The sequence below is a fragment of the Miniopterus natalensis genome, chromosome 1 (assembly GCF_054644295.1).
Source record: "Miniopterus natalensis isolate mMinNat1 chromosome 1, mMinNat1.hap1, whole genome shotgun sequence".
In the NCBI taxonomy this organism is placed as follows: Eukaryota; Metazoa; Chordata; class Mammalia; order Chiroptera; family Miniopteridae; genus Miniopterus; species Miniopterus natalensis.
This window is the reverse complement of record NC_142081.1, coordinates 42,265,879-42,293,465: the sequence shown is the minus strand read 5'-3', so window position 1 is coordinate 42,293,465 and position 27,587 is coordinate 42,265,879. Positions and strand designations below refer to the sequence as shown.

Sequence of the window (27,587 nt, the reverse complement as noted above, 5' to 3'; positions counted from 1 at the left end):
TTTCCAGAGATCTGGGTATTACCAGAATACCATCACATAGAACCTCAGTAAGTAGGTTACTGTCTATGTTTTCCAGATGAGAAACTGAGGAATTAAGAACTTAAATAACTTACTCAAGGCCATACACCTAATAAGTGGTGGAGCTAGGGTGAAGCCCAGGTCTTAGTTCTGCAACCCTAGCTTCCAGAGTCAAGATTCCTTCACTCCCACTGAGATCAGCTGCAGTGGGAGGACTGATGGTGGAGCTGTGAATAGAACTTAAAAAGTACTATTTGAGCCTGGCTGGCGTTGCTCAGTGGTTGAGCATAGACCTGTGATCCAGGAGATCGTGTTTCGATTCCCAGTCAGGGCACATGTCCAGTTGTGGGCTCCATCCCCAGTAGGGGGTATGCAGGAAGCAGCTGATCAATGACTCTCTCATCATTGATGTTTCTATCTCTCTCTCTCCCTCTCCCTTCCTCTCTCTGAAATCAGTAAAGACATATCTATCTTTTTAAAAGTACTATTTGAACATGTGATACTTCAATGGGGGTCAGGCCTAGCCAGGGGCCCAAAGTGGAGCCCGCAGGCATCTGGGAGCAGCAAGAGGCCTCTGAGCACCTAACACTGATGGCAAAGCAATAAGGACAAAGAGGAGAAGGGCAGTGGATTTTTGTCTTAGGTTCCTCATCTGTAAAATGGGATCATGATCAACCTCCTCCAACCATATCAGCCTTACACAGTGTCCTGACTCCCTGGGAATCTGCACGGCCTGCTAGCTGGAAAATGCCACCTTATTCATTTTCCCTTTTGATGCTTCCATGTCCACCTCCCTTTTTGAATTCTTTTTGGAAGCAAGAGAGAAATAGGGAGAAATGTGGCCTTACAGGGAAGCTAGTTAAAATTCACAGCCAGCACTTGCAAGGAGTTTTAGGGTTTGCAGGGCCCCTTCATAAACAGTTATCTCCCTGGCCCCTCACTCCACTCCTGTGGGATAGGAAGGGAGGGTAGGTTTATCTCCACTCTCAAGGTCAGGAAAGGTCAGAGATGTCACCTCACCAACATTCACAGCAGAGGTGAGACTCAAGTGCAGGCTCAGCCCCCAATCCTCTCCCCTTTCCCCTTCGCCATGTGGCCTCCTGCTGTATCCTTCAGGGATCAGCTGGTTGATTTAATGCTTCCCATTTCAATTCTTTTAATAATGGTTCTCCATTGGTTAATTTTTGCACATTTTGTTCTTTCCTTCAACCATTCAGCTCAGTGTCCTCAGATCACTTGTCCTCAGGTTTTCCTAGGGTGGCCTTGCAAGACTTGATGAAGCAGCCAGCATGCATTTCTAGGCTCCAGGCTCACAGTCTGATGCAGGCATGAGACAAAGGGGTCCATGGGGTACACTCTGAGGCTGGGGCACAGGCTGAGCTTTGGGTAGGAGGAACTGGAACCAGGTCCAACCCTCAGAACACACTGAGAGGGTAAGGAAATCAGGAAAGACTTGTATAAAAGCTTCTATAGCAAAGCAAAATACTTCAGAGCACGCGTGGGTTGCTTGGGTAAGAATGTAAAGGGAAAAAAGCCGAAGAGAAAATCATGAAAATAGTATAGTTCTAAGCACCTGAAAACACACACACACAAACACACACAGACACATCCCTACCTGCTCATAAAAAGTTGGAGAAAATACACCACATGTTAATAATGTCGTTTTGGAGTAGAAAGTCTGTGGGTAACTCCTTTGTACATTTCTGTATTTTCTGTGAGTTATTATTTTTCATAATAGCATAAAAGACCATCAACTTAAAACTGTTTTTGGGGTACCTTTGGTTTATCTCTTTCCCACATTGTTATTATCATCCATGTCTCCCATCCATCCCTCCTCTCCCCTCCTGGGAGAACTTTTTTCCTAAATCGGAAATAGAATCCTGTTTCTCCACTAATTAAAGGTCTTCTATCAATTACTGTCCATTAAGTGTGATAATGGTGCTGTGGGTTGTTAGGAGACAGACCTTAATCTTGGGAGATACATATAGAAGTGTTTAGAGCGAAGTGTCAGGATGGCTACAGTTTTCTTTCAAATGATACCAAAAGTCTAAAAACTCAGCTATATGTGCATATATATATAATACATCTCTCTTGTATTCTTTAAAGACAGAAAGCAGTAAAGCAAGTGTCACCAAACGTTGAGTTTAGGGGGATGGTGTCCCCTGTATTCTTCTCTAATATCTTCAAATGTTTTGAAATGTTTTCGTAATAAAAAGTTTTGAGGGAAAAAGCCTTCCATGACTGTGCTGCGTATATAAACTCCTTGGTCTGCCCTGAACCTTTACACTCTCACCCTAACCTACCTGACAGTTAAATCTCTGCCAAGTCTCACCTCCACTCCATGCCCCCAGGCGTTAGTGTGGAAACAGTCTCATTCTTGTAAATTCTACTTTCAAATGCATGCACATTTTATAGCAATTAATAAAATATAAATTAATTTATTTAAATAGGAGGAATAGCTTATTAGAAAGAAAAGGCAATGTAACCAAGAAATTAACTGTGTAAAGGATACATTTCTACATTTCTAGCACAGTATAGACCTTTGGATTAATTGTGTGTAAAAGGTATGACCCAAAGAAGAAATCTGCAGTTAGAATCTGGTAAAATAAAAGCTGGTGACACTCAGCTTCACTTAATGTTTCCTCACTAAGTTCGAGCCCAAGCCCTGACATTTAATACCTGTGTGATCTTGAACAAGTTACTTAACCTCTGAATCTCAATTGCCTTACGTGCAAAAAGTGGCCAATCCTTGTATCTCAGTGGGTGGCCGTGAAAATCAAATGAGAGGACAGATGTAAGCATGCTATATTCTAGAACGTGCCATATACATTTAAAATATTATTAGTATCATTCTAATGGAAGCTTGAAGAGCAGAATCCATCACATCACGAACACAAAACAGCTCAAAGGATGATCAACGCATAGAAGAATTTGGATTTTTGGAGTATCTTGCTCAGGAATTCAGTCCTTCTAACACTATCTATATAAATCAAAAAGTCCCTTCCAAGTTTTGGGTTCCCAGCTTGCATACAATTTCATTCAACTCTCATGCCTTATTCTTTTCACTTAAAATACTAGTCAGACGTGAGAACTGTCTTCCATTTCTGAATTCTCAAGTTGAATCAGGTTAAGGCTGTGGGGGAGGGTGGGGACACACCCTTACGCAAAAAGGAAACTCCCAACTCCAAAATAAACACAAAACCGCACAAAAATGCCCTTTACGAGCGCTTTATTTGTGCTGGGATTACACAGCAGGGTGAGGCTCCTGGGTGGCACTGAGCCCCGTTTCCTGGTAACCCATCCTGTGGAAGGCAAGTCTGAAGCACATCAGGCGCTTCCTGGTGCTGAGGGGCAGTCAGCCCCGGCGTCCCTTCCGTCCCTGTAAACGCAGGGCAACGGCGTCTGCCTTCCCCTACCCACCACGCCAGCAGGCCTTTCGTGGAGAACTTACACCACACACCAGGATGGTATTCACTGTGCTGAGGCAGAGAGCTTACCTCTCGGAAGTGAACGTCTCTTGGGTTAGCTTTTAGTTCAGGTGGCCTCCCCACTGAGCCCACTATGGCCATCTCCCAGTAGATGGTGGGCCCTTGGAAAACAGGTACTATATCACATTGATGTTTGTCACTCTACGCTCAGGCATAAAATAATCCCTCAATAAATATTCACATCACTGAATTGAAATCTACCTGCAACCTCTTTTGCTTTTTCCAGGTGACACAAAAGGGCCTTTGCCAGCCATGCATGCACTTGGTCTTACTAAGGCATTCATTCATTCGTTTACTTATTTGCTCAACACTGAGTAACTTGTCATGTGTCAGTCACTGTACTAGACACACACAGCAGAAAGTGATTCACGGCAATAAATGTGCTCAGCAATAGTCTGTACAAAGGGCAACGGAAGCAGCGAGGCAGGTTAGTTCTCAGTTAGGCTTTGGGAGGTGGCGGTGATGGGAAAGTCTTCCCAGAGGAAATGGTGTCTCTGCTGGGCCTCAAAGGATGAGCAGGAAGTCCACAGGCAGAGAAAAGGGAGAGCAGCAGCCTCCTGGGTGGGAACAGCATGGACAGAGGAGGAGAGAGGCCAGAACGGTGTCCGTGGTCTTGTTGCCTGGGGCTCGGGTTTTCGAGTGGGAAAGGTGGATGCGGCCAGGGTCAAGGCTAAGGCGGCCTAAGAAAGGCCTGAAAGCCATGCTGAGAATGGGGACATTTATCCTATGGGTGATAAGGATCCATCCCAGGTTTCTGGGCAATAGCATGCCAGGATCTGTTTACCAAGACTGCTGGTCAACATTAACTTGTCCAATCATCTGCTTTCTGCCACAAAGCTGAGAGCATGTCATAAGCAAGGACAGAGCCTCAGCATTCCCAGCACAATGGCTACACAAAGGAGTAGAGGTCATTCATATTCCAAAGGCGGCCCAGAGAGCCGGCCTCCCTACAGCACCTGGTCCCTCAAGCTGGGAAGTGGGAGTGGAGAACAGGTCCTGGGTAGGAACACAGACACAATGTGGTGGCCATGCCCATGGGGCAGCCTAGCTAGCCTGGCTTCCTTGATGAGGCAGAGTAAAAGAGTAACAGAATAAAAGAGGAGAGGAAAACAGAGCCCCTCATTGAAAGTGAAGACCAGGAATAAAAATGTACTCATATATGCCCGGCGGACATGGCCCAGTAGTTGAGCATCGACCTGTGATCCAGGAGATCGTGGTTCGATTCCCAGTCAGGGCACATGCCCGGGTTGTGGGCTTGATCCCCAGTTGGGGGGTGTAGGAGGCAGCCAATCAATGACTCATCATTGATGTTTCCATCTCTCTCTCTCCCTCTCCCTTCCTCTCTCTGAAATCAATAAAGACATATTTTTTAAAAATGTACCCATATAAAATGAATTTTATATGGTAGGAAACAACTGGGAACCAAGAAACCCCCTCTACGCTGGATCTTCTCCATAATCTCCTCCCTCCAGCTGGCGGGAAGTCTCAGCGAGGGGCACCCATACGCATATTGTGGCTCCAGGAAGTGTCTACGAAATCATGAGGTCATCTTGCTGAATTCCAGCTACTTATCACTTCCTGAAATTGCCTAGCTGGGTCCAGGCCAAGGGACCCACTGGTCGGGGAGTCAGAAGGCCCAGAGTCCACACAACTCTAAGGATACAAGGCTGGGGTGGGCCTTAGCAGCATCCGCACCTTACATGCATCCAGGAGAAACCCAGACTCTCCATATTATGGAAAATGCCCAGACTGAGCCCAGGAGCCAGACAAGATCCTCCACCAGCAGCCCCACCTAGCAGCCAATCTCAGCTCTCTACTGGACGATTCTGAACAGCACTAGCAGGCTTTGTTTTCCTAGACTATTGGGGCCCAAAACACTGTAACAAGAGTTGTGTTCTCTTTTCCTCTGTTCTGGGCAGGAAAATACCACCACCAGCTACTATTACAGAGATGGTATTTGGTATTCAGCACTTCACGCTACTTCTCTCTAACCCTTACAACAGCTCTGCCAGGCAGGTATTATTATTTGCATCGAAGCTGAAAAACTGAGGTTCAGTTGTATCCTGGTATTCAGTACAGAGAGACTCAAACCCCAACCTGGCTAACTCCCAGCCAGCACTCCCCTACCACCACTGAGGGCTGCCACAGAAGCAAACTAAACAGCAGGCGCCCACTGTAGTCATGGGGCCTGCAGGCCTCCACAACTCCTTCCTACCTCCACCAGACCCACTAGAGAACAGACAAAGGAGCCCATTTTGAAGTCGGTCTCCTGGAGCCAGCAAGGACATGAAAACAAGCTAATTGTCCATAGTATCACCAGGAAGGAGGCCCAGGTATAATCCAGGTAGAGCATTTCCTGCTTGGTGTACGACCACACTGAAATCCAAAGGTCTGCCCGGGCCACACCCTCCTTGGTGACCCCCAACTTTTACCCCTTGACACTTAAGTGATGCTCTCTGTAAAACGTCTTCTGTTGGAGGAATTCAATGTATTGAGAGACGATGACAATCGGCATAAGGAGGGGGAACCATGTTGAGGGGACTCCCAACAGGTCACCTCACAATGCAGAACCAGCGCGGGGGTAAGATCCATGTGCCAGAACTGAGCCCGCGCTCTGGGGCAGTCGCTGTGAGAGCATGGGCATGCCATACCCTCTGCCAGTCCCCTAAACCAGAACTTGGGTGTCATCCTGGACCCTGCTCTCTCCTTCATCTCCCACATTTAACTAGGCACCAATCAATCCTCAGATCAACCTCTAAAATAGGTCTTAAATCTCTCCCCTCCTCGAATTAGTTTGATACTGGCTACATCTCACCTGATTAATGCACTAGCCTCCTTGCTGGGACCCCAGCCTCCAGGCTGCCACCATTCCCTCCATTCTCCTGGTCAGAGGGATCCTTCTGAAACACACACCTGCTTACCTCACCTCCGTGCTCACCTGGCCCCCTGTACTCCTCAAGGTAAGGTTCCACCTCCTTGGCTTAGTTCCCACGCCCTCATGTCTGCCTCCTGCTCTCCTGACTTCTTCTCTGGCCATTCAACACATTCACCCTTTGCTTGTACTTCCCTGAATGCATTGTGCTATTTGGGGACCATGTACACTGCTGGCCTCTCTTCCTAAGGAGGCCCTTCCCCTATGATAATGCCTGCCCGTCCTTCAAAACTCAACTCAAAGACCACCTTCTCCAGGAAGCCCTCCCAAATACCCTAGTCTGACTTAGATGTCCCCTCCTTGAGGCTCCCCAGCCCCCCTGCACTTCCCTCTATCACAGCACTTAGAGTTGTTGGTCTTTCTTTTCTGTCTCCTGTACTAAGTTCCTTGAAAGAGGAACTAAACCTAGTTGGGGCCTCAGTTGATTCTGTATCTGTACAATACCCCAGGTACCCAGACAGTGCTTAAAATGTGACAAGAATTTCTGGATAGAAAAATGAGTGGGTCTCCTCCTCAGTAAACGGATCCCTCTGATCGTGGTCTAGAGAGCTTTGTGCTCTCTGTAATCCAGGTAGTGTTTCCTGCTTGGTGTATAACCACACTGAGATCCAAAGGTCTGCCCAGGCCACACCCTCCTCAGTGACCCCAGGAGCTCAGTTACTATGGGAACTGATCATTCTACTCTGACCACACTCTTGCTTTATGAAGTCCTATGTGGTCACAGTGAACTTTCTTGACCTTGAAGAAGTTACCACAAATGATCAGTGGCCCCTAGAAGCAGTTGGATGGCCACAGTATGGGGCGGGGTGGGGGAAGGAGGCCAGTGGTCCTGGGCTCCAAGATTTACAACCTCTGGTCAAGGGATGCTGGAGGCTGTGCTGTGCTGGGTCTGCAGCGCCAGCCAACCTCAGCAGTCCCCTCTGAAGGCTTCTAGTTCTGCCTCCTCAGGAGTTAGCTCTTGCTTAGTAAGTTCAATCTTGCTACATGTGTTTGGTTTCAAGTTTCCGGTCATTGGTCTACTTATTTAAAAATGACACCCCACTCACTCCTGAGAGAGATAAGGTGTTTGTGGTCTGATTAAGAAGCTAATCTTGCAGTCTAGCTATGTGAAGAAATTTTAATATGTTAAGTGAAACTGGGGAGGTAGACACTTTCTTTCTCAGGAACTCAGTTTTCAACTCTATGATGAGGGAGGAGGGCCACGTGGGCACTGACCTCTCTTGGCAATGCCATCAAAGAGATCGGACCCATTCTTCCTAAATCAATTCTTTTCCCTCACCATCCCCTCACTGACCTTGAGATCAAAGTGAGCAATTTTCTTTGCATGAAGGTAGTTCACTCCGTCCAGGATCTGCTTAATGAAGCTGGTGGCCTCCTCCTCACTCAGTGACTCCTTCTGGGCCAGAAAGTCAAAGAGCTCTCCTCCGGACACTCTGCAAAAAACCAGTGGGAGGGCCCAGTCAGCCCTGTGCTATGAGGCCAGGCCGATGGCTCAGTTTCTGAACCTGACCCCTGAACTCCCTGTGTGGCAGAATCCCCTTTCCCACCTCTGGGGCTTTGCCCACCAGCCAGGGGCTGACTTTCCTTCTTTGTGTTGTGTTCTTCCCTTTGGATCACAAGGGCGGGAACCATCCTGAGGGTGTCACCAGAAATGCCTCTGCTAAGGCTCTAGACCCAGGTCCCTGGTTACCCTGGGTGTCACCTCTCCCTCACATGTGACTGAGGTGGCAGAGGACAGAAACAAGTGCTGTGGGATGAAAAACAGTAACAAATGGGCCAGAAACTGGAGACCTAGGTTCCAAACCAGCCCTGCCACTGACCTTGGACAACTCACCTCCCCACTCCAGGCAGGCCTCAGTTTCCTCACCAGCATAATGAACAGATTGAACAAGATGGCTCTTAAGCCCCTTTCTTTGATTTTATAAAACATGGCCTTTTCAAAGGTCCCTAATTTAAACATAAAGACTCATTAATTATATTCATCTCTAAAAACTACAAAATACTACTTTTGTCCTCACACTTCACACTCCTGCACCTTACAGTTGCTGTGATGGGAATGGAGACCCACAGGGCAAAAAGAATCTCCCCTGTAAATACCAGTTTACAGTTTTATCTGAATTAGGGATTCAGGATGGCCAGGTAAAACAGGAGGTTTTTATTTGCTGAATCTGATACCCCTTCTGGGCTTGGTTGTCCTCCGACAGAGGCTAAGGTATCCAGCCAGCATGTGCTTCTCTGGGGCTGGGACAGAGCCAGGGGTTACCCAGGAAAAGATTTCAGGAAGGGACCTGGGACAGGCAGTCCAGGAACTCAGGATAACCTAGAGGTCTTATTTAAAATGCAGATTCCCAGGTTCCACCACAGACCCTACCAAATTATACTCTCCAGCAGCAGGGCTTTAGAACCTGTATTTTGACAATAACAACAACATAATAGTAATTAACATTCATTGAATATTTACCCTGTGCATAATGTATACTGTATGTATATCATCTCATTTAATCATCACAATATCCTAGGAGTTAAGTACTATTATTTTTTATTTCACAGTTGAAGAAACAGAGGTTCCAAGAGGTTAAGTGATTTGCCTCAGATCACACAGCTAGTAAGTGGTTCAAACCCAGGCAGAAGAACTCTCCGCCACTATGTCATACTGAGTGTCCTCGGATGATTCTTGTACAGCCAAAATGGTTTTTATCCCAGTGTCCGGAATCACTCCCTGCCAGTGAATCTGTTCTAAGTAAAGAACATCAAAATCTTCGTTTCTCCTTTCTTTAAAAATGTCTGAAAGCACACCTGGACTTACTAATCATTCTTAGCACCATGAAAATAGAATAACAAAACTTGATGTGGTACAATAGGAAGTATACAGCAACACCTATGAAGTATTGCAGCTTAAAAAAATTGAACCTAAATCTGCTTACGCCTCTTGTTCGGTGCTGCCCACCAGAACTTCCTGCAGTGATGGAAATACCCTCTCTACATATGCTGTCCAATGCAGCAGCCACTAGTCACATGTGGCTACTGAGCATTTGAAATGTGGCTAGTGCAACTGAGGAACTGAATTTTACATTTTATTTGAGTTCATTTTAATTAACAAACCGAAATGATGTAAAATATTTTTCTCTAAACACAACTTGATTGCTTTGGTAGGATCGCATTTCACTCTAATGCACTGTAATGAATTGAGACATGCTATAAGCATAAAGTACTTATCCATTGGGTTTGAAGATGCAGTAGGGAAAAAAAAGAACGTACAATATCTCATTAATGATGTTTACATTGATTACATGTTAAGATAATATTTTGTATATATTGGGTTAAATAAAATATTTTATTTTATTTTTTATTGATTTCAGAGAGAAGAAGGGAGAGGGAGAGAGAAAAACATCAATGAGAGAGATTCATTGATCGGCTGCCTCCTGCATGTGCCCGACTGGGGATCAAGTCCGCAACCCGGGCATGTGCCCTGACAGAGAACTGAACCGTGATCTCCTGGATCTTAGGTCAATGCTCAACCGCTGAGCCACGCCGGTAGGGCTAAAATATTATTAAAATTAATTCACCTACTTCTTTTTACTTCTCCTTCATGTGGCTACCAGAAAACCTAAAAGTGCACGTGCGGTTTGTATTATATTTCTAGTGAACAATGTCAATAGGAAGGGTATCTAGTTTAGATCTAACTTCTAGTTTATAGGAAATACTAGAGATAGAGGGACAAGTTCATGCCACGAGGAAGGACCAAGCCAGACCCAGACTGTGAGACAATCAACGGGACAAATGACCTAGTTTTTCCAACAAATCACTGGAATCAAAAAAAAGGGAAGGAGAAATGCTATGAAATAAAACAGAAATAAGAGGCAAAAGAACCAAATGCAGTATGGGGACCTCATTCAGATGTGAATTCAAGTAAAACAACTGTAAAATGATATCTTTGGGTCTCTCGGGGAGTATCACTATTTACTGGAGCATAGATTTACTGGAGCATAGACAGCCTTGGTGGTCCTGAGCCTAACTGGATAATTCTGTTGGGTGTAATAAACACATTTTAAAAAACTGTCATCAGCCCTGGCCAGTGTGTCTCAGGGGTTAGAGTGTCAGCCCGCACACCAAAGGGTTGTGGGCTCACTTCCTGGTCAAAGGCATGTACCTGGGTTGCAGGTTCAATTCCTGGCCGTCAGAGCATATGCAGTAGGCAACCAACTAGTGTCTCTCTCTCTCTGTCTTTCTCCTTCTCTCCCTTTTTCCTTTCCACTCTCTCTAAAAATCAATGGAAAAAATATCCTCAGGTGAGGATTAACAAAATATTAATTCAAAACCGTCATCAGTTAGAGATACATACTAAAGTATTTACATGTAAAATAACACAATGGCTGAGATTTGCTTTAAAAGGTTTTAAATTTAATATTTTTAATTTAATAATATTAAAATACTAAAATAAACAGTTGGAATAGGGGGAATAGGAGTTTTATATAAAACAAGATTGGCAAAATCTTGCCAACTCATAGCTGGGTGATGGGCATCTGAGGGTTCCTTCCTCTCTCTACTTTTGTATATATGTCTGAAATTCTCTAAAACAGAAGCAAGTAACAAACTTCCAGAGGAAGAGTCTCCACATTCTCTCTCGGCCCACCTCCCACATAATGACTATCGCCACATGGAAGTTCTTCCATAACAGATGAGGAAACTGAGGTCCACAGGAGGGGAACTGGCCATGCAAGGTGTCCCAGCAAGGGAATTGATCGTCAGGACCATGTCCAAACCCTGGCCATGTTCTAATGTTGTCTCCATGTACTAGCGTGCAACTGGGACTAGTTGCCCTAACTCTCAGCAATGTCTTTCAGGAATTGGGGGTAACAAGAATGTCTACATGCTGGGCTTGTTCTGACCAGCAAATTAGCCAGTGCACCAAGCAGGTATCTTGGCACAGCAACTGGCACACTACAGCACTCCATCCATGGGGACTTCTGTTATGATGTTATTATTTGTGTTACATGTGGTTAGCACCAGCTCAAGTGGAGGGAGAAGGTGCTAGTGGAATGCAGTGAGACTTGGCTAGAGGAAGCAGAGAATGACAACAGGTGTGACAGGCAAGGAGACAGGACAAGCAAAGGCCCAGAGATGGGGACAAGCATGGGGCATGTATGTGGCATTAAGTCCCTGTGCCCCGGCCAGCTTTGGAAGCGAGGTGTGGGCCTGCTGGAATGCTGCTTCTGCCACTTACTAGCAAGTCACTCTCCACCTCAGTCTTTTCTCATCTGTCAAATGGAGCTAAAATTATCTCCCTTAAGTAGATGGACAAATGTCAGAAGTAAATGTGCCTGCTGGGCTGTGAGCTTCTCAGGGCAGGAGCCACGAATTAGGTATGTCTAGTGTCTACCACATAATAGATGGTGAGTAAATACTTAGAGAAAGAGGGAGGGGACAAAAAAGAGAGAAGGGGGAAGGTGAAAGGGTGAAGAGAGGTGCAATAAGATGGCACGTGCAAGCGTATTGTCTGCAAGAGCTGCAGTACCTCTACTCAGAGTGAGCTGGATGGGGCCCAAAGTGGCTTTCTGGGTGTGTGGAAAGAGGCTGGTGCACTATTTCCCCATGTGTCTTGCGGGTGAGGTCATCCTCTGCCCCACCCCTACCTGGGGCAGGTGCTGGAACCAGAGCACCCTCACAGTTGCTGAAGAGTGTGGGATGACACTGGTGCACTATTTCCCCATGTGTCTCCAGGGTGAGGTCATCCTCTGCCCCACCCCTACCCGGGGCAGGTGCTGGAACTGAAGCAACCTCAAAGTTGCTGAAGGAGTAACCCTGAGTATGTTCTTCAGGCTCAGGTTCAAAGGGCCAGGACTGTGGCTCCAATCCTTCCCCAATATAGGCTCGACCTGCACCCTGACGAGGGGAATATGAGAGTCCCAGAGCCTAGCTTTTCTTCTTGTAAAATGGGAATAAGAAGAAAAAAGAAAAAAAAGTCCAATGGCCCCCTTTGGAAGGGGGTAGTGGGGAGAATTTTGCAAAATTGGACAAGTGCTATGAGGTCCTCAATGAAGTCCTTGAGTAAATACCATGCACTACATCATTGCCAGGGGTTACCATGGTGGATGGCTTGGTTTAGAGTTTATTTAGAGTTTGCCACGTACTTCCTCAAGCGTTCTTTCATTTGAGACTCACATCCACCCTGAGGGGTAGATAGAACTTGTCAGAAAACTGAATCCCTCCAAAGAGAAAGTGACTAGCCCAAGGTCTCACAGCTAATAAGTGGCACAACCACGATTTAGACAGATCTTCTCAGCTCCAGTCCACCATGTTATAAAGCTAGAGCTGCTGATGTGAAAAGGAAAACTCAAAGCCACCCCAAGCACTGGGCACATCCTCTGACCTCCCTGCTCAGCAGCAGCCATGCCCTCATCACCCTGGGTATCATTATCTCTGTCTCCCCAGCTAGATTTTCTTTCCTTCCACAGCACCCTGTGCAAGAGAGACATTCAAGGTAGATGAATAAAAGAACAAAGAAAAAAATTTTAAATATAAACATGACACAGAATAGTCTAGATCATAGAGAAGTGAAGCCTTGGCGTTTGCAAGAGACCTGTATAGAGCCCTTGGCAAATTTTCAAATCCATAATGCCCCCTCTCAAACACAGAGGACCCAGCAGCCCTTGCTTTTTAATACTCCCAGGCCCTGCTGGGTCCTGTGAGGCTGTGAGCTTGGCCACAGCTTACCATTTCTACCTTAGATGGAATACTGCATAAATGTAAAAGAATATCATGGTGATGTGGACGGTCCTGTCACCCAAAGCCCCTGATGTGAAGGTGATGTGATGACTCTGGGGGACAGGAGACCGGGTGAGAACATATCTCTTTTGACTAACGAAGGGAATAGCCACAGTGTCCCTTAGACTCTCCCTCATAGACTCAGAAAGGTGGGAGGTTGATGAGCCTGCAGCATCCTGGACGCCCAGGCTGGGAACATTCATGTCAATGCTTGGGTAACTCTTCTCAAGGTTCTGTTCATTTTTCCCCTAACATAGTTTCTCCCCACGGCTTCTCAGCCCCAAGACCTCCTCCCTGGAGCCATTCCCCACCTCCCTTCCAAGCTTCTCTCCTCTTATATCCCAAGTCTGTTTAGTTTAAAGATGAAAAGCAAAACCTAACAGCCTGGGCCTCCTCTGCTCTCCCTCCAGAGTCCCCAGGACCAGTCCCATTCCTGCTAATCTGACCTTTGCCTCCTTCCTCCCTGCAGGTTGGTCTCCCTGCTAGAAACACTTTTCAGAACTCTTGGGAATGTGTTTTCAAACGACCTGTAGTCAGTGATTTGAAGAATGCTGACCCATCCGTCGGGGCCGAAGAAGCTGGACTCGATTTGGGGAACCGGGAAGCACTGCCTCGCCTTGGAGCCCTCTGCCAGGCCGTTCTCCAGTATGCAGCTGCCAGGGTCCCGCTTTCCACTCGCTTAGAGTCAAGGAGGCCCCAGGGCGGCCAGGGCCCTGGGATGGGAGACCCGCCCAGTCCTCCCAGGGCAGACATGTTTTTCAGAGCAAGCTTCACATGTGACATGAGTTAATTTCTTGAGCTTTTGAAAATATTCTTTACATCATACAGAAATCAATTTATATGGACAACTAAATCCTTCCCAGTCTGGCCTTCAACAGCCCTGACCAGAGGCAGCTGCCTCTAAGGTGGTCATGTGTGAGGTATTAACAGCTGAAAGGGACTTAAATCAGGACTGGGCATGTCCTTTAGCAGAAATCAGAAGGAAGCCCACAGCAGAAGACAGGAGCTGAGAGGGGCAGTGGTATCAGCATAGTCCCATCCACAAACCCTGCAAATTGCAGCTGAGCAGGTGGGCACTAATACCCACATTTAATTATTGGGCAAACCCACTAACCTATTAGGGCACAGTGAGGACTAACTAGGAGGCCAAAGGCTCCTGATCAGCCTAACAGGAGTCACCAAGTTCAAACACAAAAGCCCATGGAAAGCCCTTCTCTCCCAGGAGGTCCTCCCTCTCATTCCCTGGTCATGCATGGTTTAGGCAGTCAGCAATCCCAGCACTCCATGCACAGACACCCTGAGAGCAGTGAAACAGCTGGAATGTAAAGGAGGAGACAGAGAAACTAGGAACAGACAGAATTCAACGAACATAGCAACTCAAGCAAGTCACAGGAGCACCATTGTGACAACTGACATTCTGAACAGTGACAGCTCACAAGAAGAGGGCACGTAACTGTTGGCTGACCATGAGTCCTATTGGGAGAAACAGGAACATCTCAAGATTGTTCCAGATCCCAAACCTGGGGTTCTACAAACAGGAAGAAACAGACAATTTCTCCAGCAATTATAGAAGCACCTATTAAAATGACAACAAAGTATCATTTTATAACTATACAGGTCCATAAATAATGAACCCTGTTTTAAAACAAGTGACCCAGAGCTAGCAAGACTGCAGGCAAATAGGAATGCTGCTGTGTTGCAGGTGGTACTGGGTAACCAACACCATCCTATGCAAGGGAGGGTATCGGGAGCCCTAAAAGTGTCAGCCTAGTCATCCTGGTCCTGAGGATTTATCTGAAAGAATTAATTCAAAAGAAAGGAGGAAAATTATGGGTGGAAAGTTGTTTTATGGCAATAAAATTTGTGATGATTAAAAGTTGAAAGATAAAAACTAAACAGCCAACAAGAGGGAAAGAGAGGCATGTAATTTAATGAAACATGATACAGTCAGTTAAAAGAAAAAAAAGCTATTTATGGAAGTACGTTAAATGGGGGGAAAGTAGAGCAGGAAATTCTACAAGTACAATGATTGTATACAAACGGATAAAGACTCAGAGGAACCACAAAAAAAAGCATAAATAGCTGTGTCTGGGTGGTAGGATTATGAATGTAATTTCTTCTCAGTTGCTGTAAAGTTTTTTGATAATAGACTTTTTAAAGTAGTGGCCTGGCTTTCCCAGTGAAGGTGTGCTTGTCACTCTGCTGGCAATCAATGTGCCAACTGCTGACCCTTAGCCTTAGGGCATGTCACACCTTGGGCTGTCCACATGACTTGCCACACTGTGGGAACCCACCAAGCTTATGTGGGCCAGGCAGGTACATACACCAACAAGTCCAACTGTCTGAGAGGTCCATGGGAGAAATACAGAGGACACTGGAAATTAGAGAAGGGGAGAACACAGCAACACTATGCATTTAAAAACTGAGATAATAATTTAAGAATCAAATGCAAGAGCATGCAAATGCCCATCTGCCACATAAATCTATGTCCTGGCTACACCAGAGCATAGTTCTCAAAATAGAATGATCTCAAGTGCCAGGTGGTCCACCCCACTGGCATGTTAAGGATGGCTGCCTGGTTTACAGGTGAGATCTGAAGCTCATGCAGAAAGAGGTGACTTGCCCAAGGTCACAAAGTCAAGGACTGCTGAGACAAATGTCACCATTCCTCTGCTAACTGGCAGATGCATACATGCCTACGAGGCTCAGAACATTCTCAACACGGTATCTTGCTGCTTGACTGGGCACAACTACTGTGACTGGTGCCACAGCCTAACTCAGCTCTCTTGTCTGCCAGAGCCCCACATCCCCATTCCATGAGACACCTCCAGGAGGGACAATCCCTGAGAACTTGCTGTCACCTATCCAAATTCCACCATGATGGGCCAGCGTAAGACCATCCTACCTCATGCTCACAGCTGTCTAAACAAGCAGTGTGGACTCAGGTCCTGGTGTAACCTAACCTATCTATGTAGCCTAGCAGGTAACCTAGCATAAATTAACTTTTTGTTTAGAGTTTATAACTTTGCCTTGATTGCCCTGTAACCCCACTTAGATCACCCTAAAGTTTATATGGTTAGTGTGATGCATATCTTGTCATCTGCTACGTTTCACAGAAAGACCAAGACGTAATCAGCTAAAATTCCTTCCATAACAACTGTAATCCCCGACATTATGATCGCCAGGACTGTTTTTCAGGAACAAGCCCAGGACGTTTTACAGGACCAGGGGGTGAACCAGCTGAAACCATAAGACCAGCTGAAGCAGCTTGAAGGACCCTCTAGTGACCTCCTCACAAACTTTCCTCATTATAGTCTCATTATAATACTAAAATCCCCAACCAGAGGCAGAGATTTCCCACCATTTTTGAACATACGATGTATGCATAGCCATGTTTCCTAACTGCCTGTGCCCTGGAATGTCCCCACCTATACACACAAGGACAGAGCTCACCTTGATGTTTATGCATGATTTCCCCCAGTAAAGACGGATCAGATGCTTTGCTTGAGGAACACACTGTTCTGGGATCCCCAGCATGTTCCTTGCTTACAAGTTCACGTGATAAAGTTCCTTCTCATAAAATCATCTCAGAGTTGTCTTTTGGCTGGTAGCTCTTGAGAGTTTGGACCCGGTTCGGTCCGGTAACACTGGCCTCCCCACTTCCTGGCTAACAGATCTGGTAAGTGACCTGGAGTCTCAGTGTTCTTGTTGGTAAAAATGGGATAAGTAGAGTCTCTGTGTGATAGGATTAGTATGAGGAATAAATGAGGTAAGAGATGTGCTTGGCACAGTTAATGCAAAGTAACCTCTCTGTGTTAGGACACTTCTCTCATCACAGTCCCTGTGAAGGCTGAGCAGATGACAAGCATGAAACATGTGGCAAATGCTCTCTAAATAACAGTTACTATAACAATAAATGCGCCACGGCACAATTGCAGTGGATTTTTCCAGGAAAGGGCTAGAGAAGGGCTTCTCAGAGCCCAAAGGACGTTTATTCTTCCCTTGGTCATAGAACAGACCCCTGACTGCCAATCTCCCCTGTTCCCCCCTCTCCCCTCCCCCATCCATCCTCCCACTTGCTTGCCAGCCAGGAAATGACCCAGCATCAGCCATTTCTTCCCTTTGATCCCCAGGGCCCAATGAAAGCCAGACCTAGACCTTTGCCCTCTGTCCCTGCAGCTTGGGCCCTGCCTTGGCCCCGGTTTAGAAGGAGGCTGGGGGTCACTGAGGGAAGCCACCCACCACTGACTTCACCTCCTCTGGGGCCTGGGGCTGGAGCTTCCGCTGCCCCGCCTGCCCCTGCTGCCCACCATGGGTCCCAGCAGCCCACTCACAGCTCCAGGATGAGCACCACGTCGGTGCGGTTCTCAAAGACGTCGTGCAGCGTGATGATGTTGGGGTGCAGCACCTGCCGCAGGATGCTCACCTCCCGCTCGATGTCCTCCCGGCACACGCCCCGCCGGCTGGCCCGGCTCTGCCGCTTCTTGATGAACTTGGCTGCATACTCCAGCCCGCTGCTCTTTTCCCGGCACTTCTTCACAATGGCAAACTGGCCGCTGTGGAGACACAGACGCACACGATTAGGGTGGCCATCAGAGTCACTCTGCCAGCACAGGACAAATCCTAGCACCAGCCAGCATCCCCACCTGGCCATCAACCAGTGGCTGAGATGGGGCAGGTACTGGGTTTCCCTTCTGTTCCTATGAATCCTGAAGGAATGTTAGTATTGTCGTTTCCAGGGTACAGATGTGAACACTGAGGCCCTGAAAGGTTATTGATTTGATCAAAATGACACAGCCTTGTCATTCCAAAGCTTCATCTAGAACCCAAGTGTGATATTCACCAGATGAAATCACAATGTCCAGAGGCTTATACTATGTAACAGAAAGATTTCAAAGGATAAACAAAAAGACTGGCATGCCCTGGCCAGGTGGCTCAGTCGGTTTGAGCATGGTCTGGCGCACCAAAAAGCTTCTAGGTTTGATTTCCAGTCAGGGCACATACCTAGGTTCAGATTCAATCCCTGGCCAGGATGCATAGGGGAGGCAACTGACCAATGTTTCTCTCTCCCTCTCCCTTTCTCTTCTCTAAAATCAATAAAAACATATCCTCAGGGGAGAATTAAAAAAAGACTGGCATGGTCAAAATACTAATGGTAACAATCATCCAGCTGAGTCTCCCACATCTGGACACAAGTACAGATTTGTCCACTGGGAATTGTGAGGTGAGTAACAAACAGCTCTATATTCTCATTTTGGCCCCTTTGCTCCCAAGCCCCTTCCAACATATAAAATCTCAATTACCTGACATGAGCCAAGGAGTTAGACAATAGGGGAACCGAACAAATATGAGGACGATGCACTTATGTAAGACAAGCCAGAGGCTCTGGGTTGGGTTGGTGGGGATCCCAGTGGGGTGGAGGTGCCCAACACTGTCAGTAACTATAGTGGGAGTTTGTCACAGTGAGAGGGGTGACGGGACCACAGAATTGTAGAATGTTTGGAAACTGAGGCACAGAAGTCAAGTTGCTCTCCTGAGGTCATCACAGAGTTAATGGCAAAGCCAGACCCCAGGGATGGGCACCTAGCCCACTGTCTACAAAGCCTCTACGATACAGGAGTCAGGGCTGGGCCTGGGAGTCCTTCACTCTGTGGACCAAGACAGCAGCCAAAAAGTGATGTCCGTGCCAGAGCGGCAGGTACCCCTGAGCCAGCTTCCCTGAGAGCTCCCAGCCCACAGGGAAGGGCAGTGGCCTCTGCTTCACTATCTCAGTCCAGGCAACCAGTGGGGGCAGCTCTAAGTCCCTGTAGACTGCCCGGTGGCCACCCTCCTCTGGGTCCTCCCACTCCCCTTCCACCATTTTCCACAATTGCCCCATGTTTTCTTTCCACCCTCAATGCTCACTGCTTGAGACAGAACTCAGCAAATCGTAGGTTAAGTTTAATGGCTTAATAAGGAGCCACCGGACTCCACACTTAGGATGTACTCTCTTAGTGGCTCTGGGGTAAGAGCTACACAATGAAATGCTCTGGAGATCTGCCTCAACCTCAGAAAATAGCATCGCATCTGAACCATTCCATTACTAGAATAATACTCAGTGAACAACCTTCAAAATAAGCCTAAGTGACAAAAAAAAAAAAAAAAAAAAGAGAGAGTCAAGTAGCACAAGCAAGGAATAAATAAGCCAACATGCTGTGGCAACCACCTTAGAGATGTCACCAGACACACATCCTCATTTCTCAATGCTGGCTGAGCATCTGCTCTGTACCAGGCTCAGTGCCGGGCAGTAAAGGGCAGGGACCAAAGGCCCAGACAACAGGTACAGAAGGAGTTCTGGGGAGGGAGAGGGCTCTGGGAGCCCGCGTGGGCAGGGAAGACTTAGTGAAGCCAAACTGATATTACACTGTCCACTAACATTGAAGTTTCAGCTATTTATGCCCCAATATTGCCTCTCGGCCGTCCATACACCCCGCTGACGCAGATGGAGTGAAGCCAGTCCTTCCAAAGCCGGAGTGAACACATTCAGCAAGATCTCTAACACAGCTGGCGACTTGGAACCACTTTGGGCCTTGGGGACATCGGGTCCTTTAGTGGGTGCCAGCAAACACTTGACGAAGCTTCCAATCCAGGCGGCTGTGAGTCTCAGTGTCAGGATGGCCACGCTCCTCTCCTCTCTCTGATACCTCAAGGGGCCTGGCATCAGCAGTCCTGACAGCAGACAGAGCTCCCTCTTCCCAGCTGACTGATGAGAAACCAAAGCTTAAGGATTTTAAGCAATTTGTATAAGCTTACAGAGCACAGAGGTGGAGGCACAGGGTTTTTATAAAGCAGAAATAAATATTTCAGGTGACCCTGACATAGCTTCCTCTATTTTTATGAGGGAAACAATGGCATTTTTCTAAATCGCATGCCTGAAAAATTCCTCCAACTCTCAAAAAGCAAATGAGTGTTTGCTTTTCCCGGTTGAGTTTTCTCTTTGTGAAAGCAGCTGTGGCAATAAGAGGTGACTGGGAGTCAGGCCTAATGTGCAGGCATCTTCCTCTCACCAAAAGGAGGTATTTTGAGAGTGGGTGACCAATGTGGAGTCGAATACCAGGCAATAGCTCTCATCTCCCCTCTCTTCATGGGGGTGGGGTCCTCCACTCAACCTGCCCTGGGGAGCCTCAGAAGAGTCGAGGCCGCTTGCGGGTTTTCCTTTCTCCTTGGGCTGTTACTGGAAAGAATAGAGAATATGCCCCACTAGGGCCAACCCCCAGGCCATGAGACTTTTGGCAGTGAGAACAGACTTCAAAGTCAAACAGGTCTGGTTCAGGAACTTATACTGCCACCTGGGGCAAGAGGCTACCTGCTCTGAGTATCAGTTTTCTCATCTGTAAAATGGGAATTGTGAAGCCTGGAAATATCTGTAATGCTGGCCTATAGTCGGGACTAATAAATGGTAGCTATTAAAACTACTAGTTTGTGGCTCACGTGAAGGCTGAGCAAGAGGCATTAGACACAGAAGTCACTGATTTAAATGGTCTGCAATGTGTGGCCAGGGAATCAGTGTGATTTTAAAAGCCCCCCCCCCCCCCCCCCCCGGTGATTCCAGTGCACAGCCAGCTGTGGGAATATCTCTCTGTTCTAAGCAATTAGCCAATTCTTTTACTCCTGAGAGCAATGGTTCTCAACTTTGGCAGCACTTTGGAACCATGTGACGAATTAAAAACTACTGGTGCCTGGGTCCCATCTCCAGAGATTCTGACCTCCTAGGTGTGGGCTGCAGCCTGGGAATCGAGGTGCAGCCGGTCCCTAAATAATGTTTCATTATAACAAATGATGAGATGCTATTGAAATTTAACTTTTGTTTATGTCAATCAGCCTATGGTAAAATTAGTTTCTTTATATGTTGTTTTGCTTAAAGTTGTAGAATCTGTCGATGACATTAAGTGAGGATTTACTGTACTTAAAAGCTGCCCTGTGACTCTGATGTGCAGCCAGGGCCAAGAAACACTGACTTACAACAGGTCTCTGCTTATCTCCACTAAGAAGACAGTGCACAGCTGTTCCTCTTATTCCTTGTTTTTGTCGTTACCCTCTCCCTGAGTTCTTGGATCTGACAAGGGAGGGAGGGAGAAAGGGAAGCTGGAGGGGAATGTTGTCTTTCCCACCAGCACAGTATTTGCCTGAGGGGTCTTCAACACAACTGCCCCAATATTTACTTGCAAATCAAGACAGAGAATTACCCTGGGCTTTGGGGGACAACAGGAGTGGAAGTTTGCATTCGGGCATGCCCTGGTCACTGTACCCAGAGCAGACACACAAAGGCCAGACCTGAAGTTGCTCTATTATGCCTGTCAGACAGCACCAGCAGACTCACAGGCAGGTGAAAACAGTGACAGTGATAGGCCCTTGCCTGCCCATCAGAAAGGCTCCAAGCCAGGAGTTCAGGCCCCATGGTGCAGAGGTCATCCAGCTAAGCAGTGAGGGCTCCTCTAAGTTTAGGACAGAGCCACCCAGGGCATCATCCAGAGAAGCAACAGAGGGGAGCCATTCAATTGTTAATGGAGACTATTGCCAACACTAATTCAAGAATTATGGGAATGCTGAAACATTGATACACATTTGCAAAACATGCATATCCACCCCCACCCCCACCCTTCCAATTGCAACAGTCAATACCTAACTCACGGTCTAACGCTGCAAAGGCTGGTAGTCAGGAGGCCAGATTCCTGGCCCTGACCTGTCATTAAAGCTTTGTGGGCTTGGACAAGGAACTGCCTTCTCGGGTTGTGTTTCTCCACCTGCCATCTGAGGTCTCACCTCAGAAAGCTTCCTTTTAGAAAGTGCCAAAGAGCCTGAGACAACTCTGAACAGAAATGAGGGCTTTCCCTTCACTCTCCAAGTTCCTACCTCTGGGCTAGTGTCTGCATCAAAGCCCTACCACTAACTGGCTATGACCCTTGGGCAGACTTTTCAACTCCCATGGCCTTCGTTTCCTCCCTTGTCAGATGGGGGTGAGAAAACCTGGTCTGAGGACCTCCCAGGGTTGGCGGGGAAATCATGAGATAATGCCTGAGAAAGGATTTGACATCCAGCGCTGCACAAAGGCAGGAGGCGTGGGTGGGTGGAACTCTGCGCCTGAGGCTGTCTTGCAAAAGTCACGTAGGAGGGCAGTAAATCTGCAAGTCACAGAAACTGTCTTCCCTGCTTCTGCCAGCAGGCTCTCCTGCAATTATGTCTGGAACACACCTCTCTTGCCCCTCGAAGGGCTCAGCTCCTCACTCACTTAGCACCCTGGGAGGACACAGCAGGCTGCATAGAGAATGAGACAGACGGGCCTCATTCCAGAATTCGGCAGGGCCCAGCGTGGCACCCCAAAGCGTCTCCTATTGTCTGCCGTGAGACCAGATGATGAGGAGTAAACTTAGAACAGCTCCTCAGCACCAAAAATGGTGTTGGTGTCTCCAGCAGCCGCTCCTAAGTTTCATGGAAGAACCTGGTTCATGTGCCCCAAAATTCTTCCCTGCCAAAGGAGAATAACCCAGACATAGCCCAAATCTCACTCCATTTGGATTTTGGATAGCAATATGGACATTACAACATTTACACCTAGCTTTTCTTTTTACACACTATTTGTATATTTATTCTATTAATATTTACAGGTAGTTCCATTTTATAGATCAGAAAACTGAGGTTCAGGGAGGTGAGCTGACTTGTTAGTTGGGCCAGGTAGCAGGCCCTGATAGCAGGGCTAGGACCTAAACCATGCCTACTGACTCCAGCTCCAGGGATATCTTGAAGTAACTAACCAGTGGTGGTGTATCAAGCAATGAGGAAAGGGGTCCACCCCAGAAGGGAGGAGCATTTTTGTCACTGACATTGTTTAAATTTGCCAGTACATGGTGATAATAAAAAGCAGATTGCCCTTTATACAATTTTATCATTGGTTTTGAAAATGCACCCCCATGGCCTGCATCGAGCAGATCACTCCTGCTGCCCACTGGCCCCCACCTGCCATAGAAAACCACAGACAAACAGATGTGTTCTGGCAACGTCTAGGGGCTGGCTGCTACAGATGTTTTGTAAGGTCTATGAATAGGGTGGGCCTAACTCCTTCCCTTTCTGGGTCAACTCTAAAGTGTCCATGACTAGTAACTTGCTCCAAAGTCACCGTTTATCAAGGTGGAGATGAGCAGAGCTGCACAGAATGCAAACCCAGGGGTGAGATGCCATGTGAGGGGAGAGATGTCATCAAACGGGAAGTCTCCCAAGGCAGGAGGATGTGGAGACCAGGTTCCTCCTGCTGCTTCCCCCAGAGGTCACAGGAGTTCCCCTTCACACCCTGGAGAACAATGGGCAGATTCCTCTGGAATTACCCTGCAAGTTTTCAGGGCCACAGGCAGGGATAATGCTTAGGAGCATCCAGTCAAGGTCATCCCAGGTGCAGCTCATCAGCTGGGGGTTGAGACCTATAGCTAACATGTTTCAAAGTCATGGGCAGGAGCAGCTTGAATCTATAATCAGCAGGAACCAGACTGGCCTGATCCCAGAGGACCCACATCCCAACCCTATAGCAACAGCCTGTCTGGGGATGGTGTCCCCAAGCCCCCTCCTCACTCCTCTGCCTGGCCAGGCTTGACTATGGGGCCTCTGTGTCTGTCCCTGCCCCTCATCTCCCTCCCCTTTCTAACATCCTCAACCTCTAACCAGGCCACTTCCAGTTCCCATAAACAAGATCCTTCCCTCCACTGCCTTAGTAAACAACCTGTTTCTGATCTCCTATATCCAAGTCCAGAATTTAGAGTCAAAAGATCCAAGTTCTATTTCCAGCTCTGCTACTTTTAGCAAATCACATAACTCTGAGCCTCAGTTCCCTTTTGTGTAGTAACACAGACATGAGAGTATCCCAGTTGCACCAGGTTGTAATGAGAATGACATGAGACAGGTATATGAAAGCATTACGCAAACTATAATTTCTCCATGAATGTGAAGTATTCTTTCTCTCCATCCACTGGATCCCCACATCTGGATCCTGGTCTCCATTTCCAATCCCAGTGTATTCCTGAACCTCATTCAATTTCGGATCCCAGCTTAAAAATAGTGCTGACGAGGATTGTGGCAGCTGGAAAGCAGGGTCCTCAGGTGGTTCCAGGATCCAGGAAAGCAAAAAACACTTCAGGACAGTTACCCAAGGTCAGAGCCAACAAGGGACTAGATCTCTAGGAAGAAGCCAAAATAGGGTAAAGAAATATAAAGTTACCCAAAGTCAGAGCAGGATGTGAGTCAGGATCCCAGGCTAGAGACATAAGAGTAAAGAGCAAAAATTTATGCTTCACATCAGGAACAAGGCAGAGAATGAGAGGCCCACAGGAGCAACAGCCAGACCAGCACTGGGGAGTGGAGACCCTGGAGCAGACAGAAACATCAGCACAGGGCTTACAAACACAGAGCACACAGAGCCATTCAGATGGCCGTTTCTTCCAGCCAGTGACTAGAATCCACTGTCTAATGAGCCTCTTTCTCCTTTGACCATGTTGTCAAAGCCTCCCTAGTCTCTTGACAATGGTTTTTAAATGTATTTGAGGTGTAGAACGCTCTCTCCAATAAATCTTGCACAGAAGCCCAATATGTAAACCCGATGAAAAGCAGTGCTTCTTTTGGGGGAGAGGCACTCAGAGCCCACCTACTCAGAGCCCACCCCCATGATGTGTAAAGGAACTTTATGAGTCCCAAGAACTCCAGGGAACACAATTTGAGAAGTATGCTCTATAGCATGGAAGAATGCTCTCCAGTGATCCCAAGGCAGTTTCAAACTGTAAATGAAAAAAAGGGAGTAACAAAAAACACCAATGCTTCTCAAAATTATTATCTAGTCTTTTAAGAAGTCACTCTGACCAAGCCAAGCTCAGGGTAAATAGAAAGGAATACATTTAGAATAAGCATCAGGGACCAGAAGTCTCCAGGGAGCTGAACCCTGACCCATGAATGGCTCCTGGCCACAAAGTCACAGGTGTCTGCCTGTGTAGGCCATAGCAGCTGCTTTCACAGGTTAGCTCGTTTAATTCCCTGGTCGTGCAACTAACTTCCTTCCTCTGACCTTTATTTTATTTATTTTATTATTTTTATTTTTTTTTAAGCCAGAAAAAAACTCCTAAAGCACAAAACGGAAGGAATCACTGAGCAGAGCCAAGTCGGGCTGAGGTATGATTACTTTTTGGAATCTATTTTTAAGCATAAGCACATTTTGATGCTGTTGTCAAATAAGCATGAGCTCACAAGTCCACTGCCTGAAATAAATTAGGCTTGATTTAAGTTGGGCTTGGCTATACAGAGGAAAGTTTTCACCAAAAACACAGCTCAGAGTTCTCTGGTATTTCCCATAGTGTAGAGTCTAGATTCTAGGCACTGACCCGGTGAAGGTTACTGAAGAAGTGCTGGGCTTAAAAAGTACCATCCACGCCCCCATCCACCTGACTGTCCATTCATCAGTCTATTTATTCACTAACTTACCCTCCATCCCTCATTTATCAATCAGTGTCCTAAGTGCTATAAATAGGACCCACCCCACAACTTGAAGGGCATACAGTCAACTGGGGAGATCGCACAAACATTAATGGAAAAAGAAGTATGTTCTGGACGTGTAGAAATATCTGCCTCAGGGTCAAGTGAGTGGACAAACAGTAAGCGCTGCAGGAGTTCAGGAGAGGGAAGGGCAAGTATTGACTGAGGGGAGTCAGGGGAAGCCTTATGGAGCCTTATGGGATTTGAACCAGCCCCGGAAGAAAAAGCTAGATTCAGACAGGCAAGGGGAAACTGCTCGCTAGAGCTGGAGAGGGGGGAGTGGTGCACAAATGCTCTATTCTGTGGAGGCCTCTCTACCTCACTTCCTCCCTGTCGAGTAGCCACTTTCTCAAGGAAATAGATCAGGAAGCTGAACTTGCCCTTTCGCAGCCTCTCTATGGGGTGGAGGGAAGGAGAGAGCAAAGGGTCAAGTAGTCAATAACACTCAGTTGGGTCAGACAGCCTTCTCATCACCCCTAATTGTGAAACCAACTGGCTTTAGCAGCCTGGGCAAAGCCCAGGAGGCTGGACCTGCAGATGAGACCTGAAACATGAGCTCACACTGCAGAGCAAGAAAGGGACTGCAGAGAGCAGACAGAAAAATCCAGGATGGTTGAGGTTCTGCTATTACTGTGGGGGTACAGGGTCACCCCTTATAAAATGGGGAAGTGAACACTTTATTTCCTATCATACCTTCCTCCCAACTTGCCAGACCCCTCCCCTCCAGTTCAAAGTTCTCCTGCGCCAGCCTGTCTCCTATGAGCTTTGCACCTCCCTTTGGCCCACATCCCGCTGGGATCCTTTCCATAATTCACATAAAGTGACCATGGATTCCCAAGGGTAACCTGATCTCATTCCAAAGTAACACGATCACATTTTAACAGCATCCTTGACCAAGAGGGGCTTTAATGGTGGCACGTTTAGGTACACATTGGGCAAGTGGACGAACTGCTTGGACAGAAAAAGGTCTTTCCACTTTCCTAAAATTTACACCAAATAAACAGGACTGACTATGTGTGTCTGTGTTTGTGAATGTGGATGTGTGCACAAATCATAAACTATCATTCCTTCTGGTCAATTGTCTTCTGCACACCTGGATGTTCATGTCCGAGAGATTTTTGTAGCAACTTCTTCATTGATTTACTCAACTCTCCATCCTAGGGTGGATGCTGTTTCTCAGAATTTCTGTGAATTTTTTATCCCAAGTTGGTTTCCTTGCCATTACTTGACAAAACCACAGATCGCCTCTCTCAAACACTCAGGGCTATGAGTGAGGAAGGCCACACACTGTGGGCACAACACAGGGATAGGAGTCCTGGTTCCATCGCCACCTTCCAACTCTGGGGGCCTTAGTATCCACATCTGAAAAATAAAGGGTGGGACCACAATGCCTCTTTCAGGTCCCCACCGCTATCCCTGTTCACCCTCTTAGGAATCCCTGATACAGGTCAGTATGTCACATGTGTCTTTCAACATAAGACATACAGAGTGAGTTCTGGGTTTCTCACTGTCCAGGGCCCAGCCATGGGTCCAGGCTACTGAACTTTATCAGTCACATGTTGACCAACTAAATTTCCAGAGAGGAGGATCAGGGCTTCAGGCAAGAAAAGCAGATCTCAGATGCTCTCAAGACGCCCTGTACCATCTTCACATCCAGCAAAAGGCCAAAAAGACCCAATGCCAAAGGTATTTCTGTAAGAAGTAGCCCTTAGCCCTTAACCACCAACCAGCCCCTAAAAGCCTGGAGAGTAAATACTGTCCTCGTCATCGTGTTTTTTTGTTTTTTTTAAATATGTTTTTATTGATTTTAGAGAGGAAGGGAGAGGGAGAGAGAGAGAGAA

The 27,587-nt window shown here is 47.0% G+C and overlaps 1 protein-coding gene across 3 annotated transcripts in view; it reads right to left on the bottom strand.

The window, feature by feature from the left end:
• The window catches only part of DAPK2 (death associated protein kinase 2), a 108,664-nt gene that overhangs the window by 34,090 nt on the left and 46,987 nt on the right, over window positions 1-27,587 (bottom strand). For 2 of the 3 annotated variants that reach the window (XM_087814469.1, XM_016208586.2), the window contains exons 2-3: window positions 17,538-17,759; window positions 7,733-7,871 (exon numbers count right to left, since the gene is read on the bottom strand). In XM_087814469.1, the coding sequence (XP_087670595.1) occupies window positions 7,733-7,871; window positions 17,538-17,759 (361 nt within the window). Of the gene's footprint in view, window positions 1-7,732; window positions 7,872-17,537; window positions 17,760-27,587 lie in introns of those variants that run through there. The other variant, XM_087814476.1, reaches the window with a different exon arrangement.